The sequence below is a fragment of the Podarcis melisellensis genome, assembly GCF_964234715.1.
Source record: "Podarcis melisellensis genome assembly, chromosome: Z".
Classification (NCBI taxonomy): domain Eukaryota; kingdom Metazoa; phylum Chordata; class Lepidosauria; order Squamata; family Lacertidae; genus Podarcis; species Podarcis melisellensis.
Genome location: NC_138547.1, coordinates 49988130 through 50002578, shown reverse-complemented (window position 1 = coordinate 50002578; position 14449 = coordinate 49988130). Strand labels below are relative to the sequence as shown.

At 49.3% G+C, this 14449-nt stretch overlaps 1 protein-coding gene across 6 annotated transcripts in view; it reads right to left on the bottom strand.

Annotated features, from left to right (window-relative positions):
* Positions 1–14092, bottom strand: part of LOC309361775 (H(+)/Cl(-) exchange transporter 5-like) — a 38384-nt gene extending 24292 nt beyond the window's left edge. For 3 of the 6 annotated variants that reach the window (XM_081896939.1, XM_081896938.1, XM_081896941.1), the window contains exons 1-5: positions 13997–14092; positions 11186–11342; positions 10528–10682; positions 9243–9342; positions 5645–5835 (exon numbers count right to left, since the gene is read on the bottom strand). In XM_081896939.1, the coding sequence (XP_081753065.1) occupies positions 5645–5835; positions 9243–9342; positions 10528–10682; positions 11186–11324 (585 nt within the window). In that variant the 5' untranslated portion in view covers positions 11325–11342; positions 13997–14092. The remainder of the gene's footprint in view (positions 1–5644; positions 5836–9242; positions 9343–10527; positions 10683–11185; positions 11343–13996) is intronic. The other 3 variants (XM_081896940.1, XM_081896942.1, XM_081896943.1) reach the window with 3 other exon arrangements.
* Between the last annotated feature and the right edge of the window lie 357 nt (positions 14093–14449).

Sequence of the window (14449 nt, the reverse complement as noted above, 5' to 3'; positions counted from 1 at the left end):
CTCCAGAAGGGGCCACATTGCTAAGGTCTGCCAATCTGCGCCATCCGACACGCCACCTTCACCGTCTCGCAAGTCCAGGTCTTCAACGGAAGCTGTTCCGCCCTCACCAACTGCCACTGCTCGTCCGGATTCACAATTGGCCAAACCAATTTGCCTACGTGTCACCGTGCTCATCGAAGGAGCTCCGTGGGACATGCAGATTGACTGTCTGCCTTGTCTGTCGTATCCTGGAGCACCATCAAAAGACTTGTGCCCAAGTTGTCCAAGAGGCAACTCAACTCACACCACATACATTTGAGAGACTATGAGGGAAACAACATTCCTGTGGTAGACGTCGGCCGGTTCCAGGTTGCTTTCAATAAATTTTTGGGCCTGCTCTGACAGGTGGTGGTTGAAGGCCTGCAGCCTAGCCTCCTGGGGCTAGACTGGTTTGATGCCCTCGGCCTGAAAGTCATTGGCATCAACTGCATCTCTGACGTGGAGGTTGATGGCCTAATCAAAGACTTTGTTGAGGTTTTCAATGGCACTTTAGGCCAATATACAGGAACGCCCATCTCCTTTAGCCTTGATCCGCAAGTTGCCCCCATCAAGCAAAAGCCACGCCGGGTCCCATTTACTCTCAGAGCCGATTGACCACATCAAGTGGGAAACCCCCATTGTCACGCCTGTTAAGCCGGATGGGTCGGTGAGAATATGTGCAGACTACAAGTGCACGATCAACAAGGCGCTTCAGTCACCTGCTGCATTCCCTGGGTGATGGCAAGGTCTTTGCTAAACTGGACTTTGCCCAAGCCTATCAACAACTGCCTGTCGACGATGCCTCCGCTGAAGCTCAGACGATCGTCACCCACTATCGGGCATTCCGGTGCCGCTGGCTACAGTTCGGGGTAAGTGTCGCTCCTGGCATCTTTCAAAGCCTCATGGAGCGTCTCCTGCAGGGGCTTCTGGGCGTGGTGCCATATTTTGATGACGTATTGGTATCCGCAGACTCAAATCAGCAACTGTTTAAGCACATCCGCACCATGCTGACCAGGTTCTAGGAGGCTGGGCTCAAAGTGAAAAAAGAAAAGTGCCAGATTGCTGTTCTACAGGTGAAGTTCCTGGGCTACATTATCGACGCCTCCGGTCTTCACCTGACGGCATCCAAGATCCAGGCCACTCAGCAGGCCCTGATTCCAAAAAGCATGTCAGAGTTGCAGGTGTTCCTGGGGTTTCTGAACTTGTACAACATGTTTCTGCCCCACAAAGCAACACTAACCGAGCCTCTACACCGCCTCCTCAGCACAAAGGTACCGTCGTCCTGGGGTCATCGGGAAACGGCGGCTTTCAATACAGTCAAAGCCCTCCTCTCATCGGTCAGTGTGCTGGTACAGTACAGTGAAGCCAGGCAGCTGGTCCTTGCCTGTGACACCTCGCCCTTTGGCACTGGAGCTATCCTCAGTCACCAGTTTCCAGATGGTAGGGAAGCACCGCTCGCCTACTTCTCCCAGAAGCTGTCTCCGGCTGAACGGAATTACAGCCAGCTTGACCAGGAGGCAGTGGCACTTGTGGCTGGAGTAAAGAGGTTCCATGAATACCTCTACAGGAGAACCTTCAACCTCATCACTGACCGCAAGCCACTCCTGGGCCTCCTCGCTGGTGATTGACCAACTCCACCGGTTCTCTCGCCACACATGCTGTGATGGACTGTCATTCTGGCAGCTTACAGCTAGCAGCTTGTCCATCGCCCTGGAAAATCAATGGGCCACGCCGAGGCTCTTCAGTCGTTGCCCTTTTCCAGCATTTGTGGAAGACCCGGCTCCTGCTTCATTGCTCCTCCTAATTGAGGGCCTCCCAGCAGCTCCACTATCAGCCGCCAATGTAACCTCCGCATCTGCCCAGGACCACACCATCAACCGTGTACTCAACTGGGTGTGGAGGGGATGGCTGGAAGGGTCTTTCGCACCAGAGTTCCAGCCATTTGCAACCAGACAGCACAAGCTCTCAGCTCACCGCAGCTGCCTACTGTGGGGAGACTGAGTCATGGTTCCCCAAAGACTCTGCCAACGTGTCCTTGAGGCTCTGAACACTGGCCACCCGGGAATCGTCAAAATGAAGGCATTGGCTCGGGGTTACGTCTGGTGGCCTAACATGGACGATGCCATCACTTCGTGGGTTACCTCCTGTCAATCACGCCAAGAGTCGAGACCTGCACTGCCGGCAGCTAAGGGTAACACCTGGGAGATATTCAAGGCACCCTGGTCGAGGGTGCACATCGATCTTGCCGGCCCCTTTCATGGCTGGACCTTTATGGTAGTGGTGGATGCCTATTCCAAATGGCTGGAGGTGGCCCTGAGGCCCTCCACCCCTACTGAAGCTGTCATCTGGATGCTGTGGGACCTGTTTGCAACTCATGGGTGTCCTGATGTCCTTGTCTTGGACAATGGCCCTCAGTTCACATCAGGCACCTTTGAAAGGTACCTCCTGGGGCTGGGCATCCGCCATGCCCTAACACCACCATTTCACCTGGCCAGCAATGGGCAGGCCGAGAGAATGGTGCATTCAGCAAAAGAGGCACTGGTGCGCCTGGAACAGAGGGACTGGCATGAGCAGGTCACTGAATACTTGCTTATGCAGCACATCACCCCTCATGTAGCCACAGGGCGGAGCCCGGCTGAACTGCTAATGGGCTGCCGCCTCCGGTCTCTCCTTGACCAGCTGACCCAGTGTAGCCGAGCCCCCGGGCTGTACTAACGCGCCACGGTCCTTTATTCCAGGGGATCAGGTTTTTGCCCAGAACTTTGTGGGGGACATTCCTTGGCATAGCTGTCAAGCCTCCCTTATTTGGAGGGACAGTCCCTTATTCCAGTGCCATGTCCCGCTGCTGTCCCTTATTGATGGATGTCCCTTAAATTTCAAAGGAAGCAGGAGGGAGGCTCCAACTGTGTTGCTTGGCTGTGTTGCTCACCCAATAAGAAGTCTAAGAACGACAGGGGGGTGGAGCTTGTATGCCTTGTGCTGATCAAATCGGCTGCGTTGCCTGGGGACTCGCCTTTGCTCAGCGCTTCCCAGCGCAGAGGTGACGGTGGTTTTCCTTGAGGCTTTGTTTGGCTGCTGGCTGGGCTTTCTGCCTTTGGCTCAGAGGGGCTCAGAAGTTGAACATACCTTTGCTGAGTGCTCGGATCGGAATCGGATGGACACATTATCAACGGCCCACTTACCCTTGCTGGCAAAAAGGTCTATCTGGAGCGGGGGCACATGTTGGGGGAAAAGGAAAGGAGATCTCGTGGGGGGGGGCTTTTGAATTTGTTTTGGAGGCTCCTTCAATTGACTTATGGGGGAAATGAAAGGAGCTGGTTGACTAAAATGGTGGGTGACTGGCGATCTTGTGGCGAGGGGGGGAGGCTGTGTGTGTGTGGCTAGTTACTGCAAGCCGAGGGGTTTTTTGAATGCTGGACACCATTTTGTTGCACATGCTGCTGCAAACTTTGCAGTGCAAAGCCAGGCTGGGGAGCCATCTTAAGTTGAGGCTGCATAGGCCTTGTGCATGTGATTCAGATTCTATTCAGTTGAACCTCTGGTTACAAAGTTGGTTGGACAGTGTTCTTGAAGCTACCAGCATGAGTTTGACCAGACTGCAGGAGGACAGGAAGACTGGAGTGCCTGGAACAGGTGAGGCTGCAGGTCCCTTATTTTGGCTGCTGGTCCCTTATTTCAAGGCTGCTGGTCCCTCATTTTCAAATCTGTAAGTCGACAGCGATGTTTCTTGGGTGCCAGAAACGGTAGTGGGAGTCACGAGGCCCCGTTCGTACCAGGTGGCACTCGAGAACGGATGCTTGTGGCACTGGCACATAGACCAGCTAAGGCGCAGGGTTGGGGATTTGGACACTACCGCTGTGCCCCCACTACGGAGCGGATGCTAATGGAAGGCGAGGCTCCACCTACATCTTCCTTACAAACTGAGGGCGTAGAGCCGAACCAAGCTCCCCAGAGACTCGGCCTCTGACCGTCCACCAAGTCCGCTCACGGCGGTTCCTTTGACAGCAGCAGAGCCAGGGAACTTGGGGAACATTTGGTCGCACCACAATCGCAGCCAGAATCGGGTGGCCACCCGGACTCTGGTCCTGGCCCTCGGTGGTCCGGCAGGGTTTCCAAGCGACCAGTTTACTTAAAAGACTGTGTTCACTGAACAAACTGCACATGTAAAGCTGTATGGTGAATGGGTTCAATTAATATGTGATGGTGAGTCTTACGGACAATAAAGTTGATAGTGAAACAGTTATGCCTGCGAATTCGTAAAACTGGAATCGATATCCTTATGTGCCTTATTGAAACCAATAAGGGTACTGCTGTATGTAATGGAACCACTATGATTGTAACGAATGCCTTATCTCAGTGGGGAGGGGTGTTATGTATTGAAGTTCTCACCCTGGCCACCAGGGGGTATTGTGTACAGTCATATCACGGGATAGATACACTTCAGGATAAGTATTTTCGGGTTGCGCTCTGTGGTGACCCGGAAGTAATGGAGCGCGTTACATCCGGGGTTCACCGCTCGCACATGCGCAGGTGCTCAAAATGACGTCACATGGATGCGTGAAAGCGGCAAAACGTGACACGCGCAGATGCCCTGTCTCATCTTACGTTCTATTCAGGATGTGAACGGGGCTCCGGAACAGATCCCGTTTGCATCCCAATGTACCACTGTATATAGTTTTCACTCTGGTCCACGTCAGTTAATTTAGGCGGGAAACCCTGGGCTGTTGTTGTTACAATGTTGACAGCCGGCTGCCTATAAAAGCAGGCCAGCTGAGCTGTTTGCTGTTCAGTTCAGTTCCAGCTTGTACAAAGAACTACTTTGTACCAGTTCCAGCTGGTACTTTGTACCAGTTCCAGCTGGTACAAAGAACTACTTTGAGAAATCTGTCGTCTGCTATGTCCACCCACTATTTAATAAATTAAATTGTGAATTAAATCATGACTGAAATTGTGAGTGAAATCGCGATTGGAATAAACCATGAATTAAATTGTGATTTAAACCCTTAAACTGCGAATTACCGTATTTTTTTGCTCTATAGGACGCACCCAACCATAGGACGCACCTTGTTTTAGAGGGGGAGAACAAGAAAAGAAAACAATCTCCCCATCTCTGCTCAGCGCACCTTCACTGAAGCGGCAGGAGAAACGGAGCCCCTTCCATTTCTCCTTCTTCTTCACTGAAGGGGCGCTGCGCAGCTCTCCCTCTCTGCTGAAGCCGGGAGAGTTTTGCTCTCCCAGCTTCAGCAAAAGGAACCTGAAGCCTCTGGAGTGCAGGGGGAGCTGCCGCTGCGCTCCGGAGGCTTCAGGTGGCTATCCCTGACGCCTGGAAAATGAGAGGGGTCAGTGCGCACCGACCCTTTTCGCTCTCCAGGCTTCAGCGAAAGCAACGCAAAGCCTCCGGAGCGCGGAGGGAACGCTCCCTCTGCACTTCGGAGGCTTCACGTTGCTATCGCTAAAGCCAAGGAGCCTGCATTCGCTCCACAGGATGCACACACATTTCCCCTCAATTTTTGGAGGAGAAAAAGTGTGTCCTATAAAGCGAAAAATGTGGTAAATTAAATGTGGTGAATTAAATCGTGATTTAATTTGCAATTATTTCTGGGGACGTTCAGGGGAAGCCACTCACCCCGTTCTTCCTTCTGGTCAGAAGCTCCGCCCACGTCTGCCACTCCGGACATTTGTCCCGGTCCTGGAAAGTGATATTTCGGGAATTCCAGCAGCAATGTTCATGGTTGTACCAAAACCCGTTGAGGCACACGCCTTCCTTCAGATCCGTCAGCCAATGGGTGGAGATGTCAATCAAGCCAGCCAAGGCCCCTGTGTATTTTGATTTTTTTTTATTTTTTTAAAAAAACTACATATCTATCTATCTATCTATCTCACCCAACGGGCCGAAGGGCCAATTGAGCCAACCAAAGCCCCTGTGCATTTTAATTTTCAAAAAAATCAAAATTCTCAGTTTTCCCCATTTTCATTTTAAATTTTAGAGTGTTTTTTTTTTTATCCTTTAAATTCCTTCAGGTTAATTTTCTTTTCTTTTCTTTTCTTTTTTTTTGAAAAAAAGCACTTTGACATCTCTCCATTACTATTTAATTTGGTATTGGAAGTCGTTGTAAGAACAATTAGGGAGGAGGAGAGAATAACAGGCACAATAGACATGGGAAGGCCTGGGGGGAAAACCTGAAAAAATGGAGGGAAACCAGGTTTTTTTTACCGGGGAAAAACAGTTTGATATAGCTTTAATATTATATGCACCCCCCATTTTTCTGGAAAAACCTGGTTCCCCCCCCAAGTTTTCCAGTCCCCCCCCAGGCCTTCCCATATTAAGAGGATGCCAGCAAGGTTGAATCTTTCAGTAGAGAAAACCTAAATTCAGTAAATTCCAGTAAAGTAAATTCTGTAAATCCAGTCTGACGGATGAGGGATTTAAATGGTGATTTAAATGCTGATTTAAATTGATTTGAATAGTGAAAGTCTGTCTAATGTTCGTGCCAATGCGTATTATTATTATTATTATTATTATTTCACCCAACCAATTTATCCCATATAAAACATCAAGAACATAGTGTTTTTATACGTATGGCAAGCCGCCTGGAGTTGCTGTAAAAAGATGATTATATCTAATAATAATAATTTATTATTTATACCCTGCCCATCTGGCTGGGCTACCCCAGCCACTCTGGGCGGCTTCCAATAAAATATTAAAATACAGTAATGCATCAAACATTGAAAGCTTCCCTAAACATGACGGCCTTCAGATGTCTTCTAAAAGTCTAGTACAGTAGTACCTCGGGTTAAGTACTTAATTCATTCTGGAGGTCCGTTCTTAACCTGAAACTGTTCTTAACCTGAAGCACCACTTTAGCTAATGGGGCCTCCTGCTGCCGCCGTGTCACTGGAGCACGATTTCTGTTCTTATCCTGAAGCAAAGTTCTTAACCTGAAGCACTATTTCTGGGTTAGCGGAGTCTGTAAGCAGAATTAACTGTAACCTGAAGTGTATGTAACCTGAGGTACCACTGTAATTATTTTTCTCTTTGACATCTGCTGGGAGGGCGTTCCACAAGGCAGACGCCACCACCGAAAAGACCCTCTGCTTGCCTGGTTCCTTGTAACTTGGCTTGTTGCTGTGAGGGAACTGTCAGAAGGCCCTCGGCGCTGGAACTCAGTGTCCGGGGAGAACGATAGGGATGGAGATGCTCCTTCAGGTCTACTGGACTGAGGCCGTTTAGGGCTTTGAATTGTGCTCGGAAATGTACTGGGAGCCAATGTAGGTCTTTCAAGACTGGTGTTATGTGGTCTCGGTGGCCACTCCCAGTCAAGAGTCCAGCAGCCACATTCTAGATTAGTTGTAGTTTCTGAGTCCCCTTCAAAGTTCTGCTGGATCTCTCCCAGTGGCTGCGTGTAGTTGTTTAAAAGCATGGGAGAGAGAACAGAACCCATAATGAGGCCAGAATCCTGACTGGAAGGGATCCAAATGGTCCGCATCATCCAGACGTGCTTGGAGTTGTTCAGCAACCATTTTCTCAATCACCTTGCCCAAGAATGGAAGATTTGAAAGTGGGAGATAGTTGGCCATATTGGCTGCATCTAAAGATGGTTTTTTAAGAAGCAGTTTGATAACCGCCCCTTTTAGCGGGTCTGGGAAGGCTCCCTCACAGAGAGAAGCATTCACCACCTCGCAAAGCCCATCGCCCAGCCCTTCCTGGCTAGCTTTTATCAGCCAGGATGGGCAAGGATCAAGGAGACAGGTGGTTGGTTTCACTCATCCAAGCAGCCTGTCCACATCCTTGGAGGTAACAGATTGGAATTGATCCCACGCAACTTGACTAGACAGGACACTAGCACTCTCCCGCTCCGGCCGTGCTCCCACGGTGGAGTCTACCTCTTCCTGAATCTGAGTGACTTTATCTGCAAAAAACTTTGCAAAATTGTTGCAGGAGATCATGTGGCCTGTACTGGGCCCTGATGGAGCAGGTGGTTCCGCTAAATTGCAGATAAAATTCACCCCATCAATTTATCCCATTTACCGTATTTTTCGCTCTATAACACGCACCTGACCATAACACACACGTCGTTTTTAGAGGAGGAAAACAAGGGAAAAAACATTCTGAATGAAACAGTGGATGTATCATTTTTGTGCTTCATGCTGTGGCCACAGACATGTGATATGATGGTGAATTTGGGGTGACCCAATGCAAAAATCCTGAGAATCCCTGTGGATCCATGCTTTGTAACCACGTTTTTGCACCATTGCAGCCCCAGGCAACAGTGGGTGTGTGATTTTTTGGGGGGCAGGCTCTAGCCATGGACATGCTATGTGCTCTGATGGTGAATTTGGGCTGACCCAATGCAAAGATCCTGAGGATCCCTGTGGATCCATGTTTTGTAACCACGTTTTTGCACCATTGCAGCCCCAGGCAACAGTGGGTGCGTGATTTTTTTGGTGCAGGCTGTAGCCATGGACATGCTATGTGATCTGATGGTGAATTTGGGGTGACCCAATGCAAAGATCCTGAGGATCCATGTGGATCCATGCTTTGTAACCACATTTTAAGTGGGGAGGGAAGGAAAAACACAGAACGGACAAGGAGCATGAGAGGGGTGTGCAGAGAAGCAGCTGGCTAAGAATGCAGGAGAGGGGTATTACGGGAGGGAGGAAAGGAAGGCAAAAGTTTTCCCTCACCTACCCACCCAAGCCAGCCAGCCAGCTCTCGCGCTCTCTCTCTCTCTCTCTCTCTCTCTCTCTCTCTCTCTCTCTCCCTCCCTCCCTCCCTCCTGCATGTTTTCAGCAGCACTCTCCTTTCCCCTCTGCTTGCCTGGAGGGGAGGGGCTTTCCCTGCTCTTTGTTCCATTTGAGCAAACACAGCAACGAAACAGAGATGGGTGGGCAGTAAAACCCTGAGGCAGAATGCAGGAAAGCAGCCGCTTCCTCTTTTCAGGTTTCCCTTCTCCGTGAAGCGCGATTTGATTTTTCGGCTCCAGGGACCACACATTCGCTCTATAACACGCACAGACATTTCCCCTTCCTTTTTAGAAGAAAAAATCTGCGTGTTATAGAGGGAAAAATACGGTATAACATCTTTTTGTACTTATTGGGTTGCTGTAAAAAGATGATTCTATCTAATATTATTATTATTAATAGTAATTTTAAATAATAATAATAATAATAATAATAATAATAATAATTTTATTATTCCTCTTTTAGGTTTGTTGTTTTCTCACCTGCCGAGAGTCCGATGAGGAGCATGAGCAGCCACCCTGAAAAGGCATCGCTGATGCTGTGGATGAGGGCAAAAGTCGACTCTTTGCTCCTGTTGGTAATCTGGGCAGGGGAAAAAAAAGGGATTAGATTGCCATAATTGGGAAAAATTGGGAAAATAAAGATAAAAATAACTGTCCCAAAAATGGGCTGTTTCTTCTCCTGATTTGAACCTGTTTCCCAAAGCCTCTGGGCTGATAAATGTCATGGAAGGGGATGCAAAGAATTTATTCCCAAAAGAAAACTGTCCTCCAATTGTCAATATTAAAAGGAGGCTAGCAAGGCTGAGCCTTCCTGTAAAAAAAGAAGTATTTAAATCAAGTCTGGCTGATTTAAATTGGGATTTGAACAGGGATTTAAGTAAAAATTCAATATGAAGAGGATGCCAGCTGGGTTGAATCTTTCTGTAAAAAAAGGATTTAAATCAAGTCTGGCTGATTTACCGACTTTTTCGCCCTATAGGACGCACTTTCCCCCCTCCAAAAATGAAGGTGAAATCTGTGTGCGTCCTATAGGGTGAATGCAGGCTTTCGCTGAAGCTTGGAGAGTGAGAGGGGTCGGTGCGCACCGACCCCTCTCGCTTTCCAGGCTTCAGGAAGCTATCAGCAAGCCTGGGGAGCCCGCGGGAGTTCCCGCAGGGCTCCCTCGCAGCCTGCTGCCCAGAGCGCGGGGCACGCTGAAGCAGTGCATCCCGCGCTCCGGCAGATATCTGCAAGCCTGGGCAGCCCGCGGGAGTTCCCGCAGGCTCCCTAGGCTGCAGATAGCAGCCTGCTGCCCGGAGCGCGAGTCGCACTGAAGCCGCAGCTGAGGGGGGGATAATTTTTTTTATTTATTCCCCCCCCCAAAAAAAACTAAGTGCATCCTATGGGCCGGTGTGTCCTATAGGGCGAAAAATACGGTAAATCGGGATTCAAACCAGGATTTACATGGAACATCAATGCCAGCGATGTTGAACCTTTCCTTAAAAAAAAAAAGGATTTAATCAAGTCTGCATGATTATGGAAAGATTCAACCTCCCAGGCACTGATCTTTAATTTAAATCCCGGTTTTGAATCCTGATTTAAATCAGCCAGACTGATTTAAATAGGGATTTAAATGGAACATCAATGCCAGCGAGGTTGAATCTCTTTGTAAAATAGGGAAAAGATTGGAACCGCAAGCCCGACGGGATTTGAATCTGGATCTCAGTTGATTGGAAGAGAGCCATATCCACTCGCGAAGACCTAAATTCAAACCTGGAACCCTCACCTCGCGGTGCCGGTCTCGATCTCGGGATTTTTCTCGCACCCAGTCAATAGTGTTGAAATCTTCGTAAGTCCCGACTCCAGGAAGCGGCTCTTCCAGGAAGTCGCGCATCTGGCCGATTTCGTCAAACCCGTTGCCAGCATACGAGGGGAAACCTGCTGAAAGAATTTAAATTTTATTCTTTCAAAATATTGTCAATATTAAGAGGATGATTTTATTTTTAATTTTTTGTAAAGATTTTTCCTCCAAAAGCATTTCGTTTTAAATCTTCATTTTAAAGAGAAAAGAAATCCAATTTAAATTTGATTTTTTTAAAAAAAAAAATAATCTATTAAGTTCCCTTTAAAAAAAAATTGATTTCTATTAATTTTCACATATAATCACAATAAATTGCTTCGTGTCCTCTTATTAAATCTGTTGGCTCAACCCTTCTTCTAGGAGGCAACAGGCCTGGGTTTGAGATCCCACCAGCAGCTCCCTTGCCAGTCATTGCATTACGAGCCTCAAGTGCGAATGGGGTTGAAGGGGCAAAGTCCCGGGAGAGCAAAGTCATTTCCCCAGAGAATGGGTTGATCTTTAAGCAGGTGAGGAAAATGCCAAAAATGTCTGAGGGAAATCAAATGTCAAATGTTGTGTGATATATATTGACACACACACACACCTGGCGCCATTTCTCGGTCCAGAGGGGGCACGTCACCCGCCAGGGAGAAGTCAAGAGTCCCGCCATCGCCGACCTCCACCAGGTCCTCATCGCTGGTGCTGCTCTGAAAGCTCCCGCACCGGAAATGGCGGCCCTCCATCGGCTGCCAGTCCAGGATCTGTGGCGAGAGAGAAGGAGAGGCAAGTCTTTCCTATAGGAAGGTTGGAAGGGACACCGGGCAGTCATCCAGCCCAACCCATGGCCAGGAAGGAATCTGATTAGTGGAGCTGGTCATCTAGTCCCACCCCCCTGCTAGGATGATAGACAGGGAAGGTTCCAGGGTCATCAGCCCAACCTGCAGCTGGAAAGGTATCTGATTGGTTGAGCTGGCCATCTAGTCCAACCCCCTGCTAGAATGATAGACAGGGAAGAGTTCCAGGGTCATCTACCCCAACCCCGATCCAAATGTGAGTTGCCCAAGGGTGGACTAGATGCCTCTCGGCGTCCCTCCCAGCTCTCCCTTCCTTGGAGAGTATCTCAGCTGAGTTCGGAGGGCTCTCAGCCTCCGTGCAAGGAGCTCCTTGTGATGATTGTGCAAGGCATCACCCTTCCTTTCTGCAGAACTGTTTTTTTCTTCCGCTGTGGCAGCTAAATTGCGCCGAAAAGCAGAAGTCGGGCTGAACATCCACTGTCAACGCCTGGCCAGAGGCATCTTGACCCCACTGACCTAGCTGAATTGTTGTTGTTGAATTGTTGTTGTTGTTGTTATTAACAACAACAACAACAATAATATTTGAATGCTTGCACCAATAAGAATGTGCACGCATGAGTGCCAGAAACACAACTCATGCTCGCCCCTCCCAAAATGCACTAATCAATTGTGCGTTTGCAAGGACGGCCACAGAACCAGAAACGCAAGACAGCTGGCCAAGGCGGGGCAGGAAAAGCTTGTGCCACTTCACCGCCGACACAGCCTTTCCAATGAAAGCTGGCCCATGTTTTTCTTGCTTCTGAATTAAATTTAAATTGAATTGGACAAGACAGTCTCTCTCTTGTGAGCATCCAATGTATGGAAGCCCCCGGTAAAGCAGCAATCACGACTTGTGATGTTAAATTCTCAAGAATAAAAAAGACTCTGAAAATTCATTATTCCATAAATGAAACCTTCTTCCGATTGCCCATATTCAGAGGATGCCAGCAAGGTTGAACCTTTCCATAAAAAAGGATTGAAATCTAGTCTGGCAGAGGAGTGATTTCAATTGTGATTTCAATCTATTTGATTTCAGTCCACCCAGAGTGCAATCCATTGCAATACCCCACACACGTTTCTCACCCCATTGATTGTAACCCGCAGCATATTTTATAAACTTCTCTTCTTCCCTGGGGTAGCAGTGGGGGCCAAAGATGGGGAAGTGGCAATAGGAAACTGGGGGGTGTGTGTCTGGGGAGCAATAGGGAACTGGGGAGTCTGGGGGGTAGTGGGAGTCTGGGGGGGGCAAGGAACCTGAGGGGTGTAAGAGGCAATAGGAAACTGGAGGCATGTGGGGCAAGAGAAAGCTGGGAGGGTATGGGGGGGCAATAAGGAACTGGGGGGGGGTCTGGCGGGCCATAGGAAGCTGGGGGGTCTGGAGGGCATTAGGGAGCTGTGGGCAGTGGTGGTCTGTGGGGCAAGGAACCTGAGGGGTACACGAGGCAATAGGAAACTGGGGGGGGGCTGGGGGGCAAAAGGGATCTGGGGGCGTTCTGGGGAACAAGGAACCTGGGGAGTGTATGAGGCAATAGGGAACTGGGGGCATGTGGGGCAATAGGAAGCTGGGCGGTCTGGGGGCAGTGGTGGTCTGTGGGGCAAGGAAGCTTCAGGGCGTATGCGGCAATAGGAAACTGGTGGGGTCTGTGGGGCAATAGGGAACTTGGGGGGAATCTGTGGGGCAATAGGTAGCTGGAGGGACTGGAGGGCAAGGAACCTGAGGGGCATATGAGGAAATAGGAAACTGGGGACATGTGGGACAATAGGGAAATGGGGGTTCTGGGGACAGTGGGGGTCTCGAGGCCAAGAAACCTATGGAACCAAGGAACCAAGGGCGTATGAGGCAATGGGGAACTGGGGGCAATAGGAAACTGGTGGGGGGGTCTGTGGGGCAATGGCAAACTGAGGGAAATGCTCACTGCTGCCTCATGGGACTGGGCATTTCTGTGGGGCAATAGGGAACTGGGGAGGAGTCTAGGCGGCAATATAAATTTAATAAATGATATTAATATTAATAATAATAATAGGATACTGGAGGGGGGACTGGGGTGCAATATAACTTTAATAAATGATATTAATATTAGTGGAGGGGGTGGGGGCAATAGGGAACTGGGGGAGGAGGTTGGGGGCAATATAACTTTAATAGATTATATTTATATTAACGTTAATAGGAAACTGGAGGGGGTTTGGAGGGCATTGGGGAACTGGAGGGGGGTCTGTGGGGCAAAATAAATTAAATAAATTATATTAATAGGAAACTGGAGGGGGTTTGGGGGAAAAAAGAGAAGTGGAGGGGGTCTGGGGGAAACATTAATAAATATTCTTAATATTAATAAAAAGTAATAGGAAACTGAAGGCGCCTTTGGCTTTGGATAGTAATATATTAATATTAATATTAGTAGGAAACTGGAGGGGGTTTGGGGGGAAAAAGAGAAGTGGAGGGGGTCTGGGGGAACATAAATTAAATAAATGATATTAATATTAATATTAGTAGGAAACTCGAGGGGTCAGGGGACAAACAAAATCTAATAAATATTCTTAATATTAATAATAATAATAGGAAACTGAAGGCGCCTCTGGCTCACCTGCGAGAAATCCCGGCTCTCCTCAGCGAGCGGGCGCCGCCATCTTGAACTCTCACGTGACGCGGCGCATCACATGACGCGGAAAAAGAATGGGAGGGCAGGGACAGGGCGGGGTTTGTCACAGGAGGAGAGAGGAGGAGAGGTGATTGGAGAGCGAGAGAGCGCTCTGCTGACGCTGGAGGCGGGAGGGGGCAGAGAAAGGGCGGGGCTTACTTGCTGGGGGCAGTGAAGGGGCGGGGCTTCCTTTCAAGAGGAGGAGCAACCGCTCAACAGATGCTGGTACTGAGACCGCTAGAGAGGCGGGGCCAGAGAAGGGGCGGGCCTACTGTGCAGGAGGAGGAGGAGGAGGAGGAGATGGGGGATGGCGGCTGTTGCTGGAGGGGCGTGATTGATGGATTGATCTTCCCCCTTTTCCTCTCAGGAGCTCCCGGTCCTTCCCTCCCTTGGAACCCT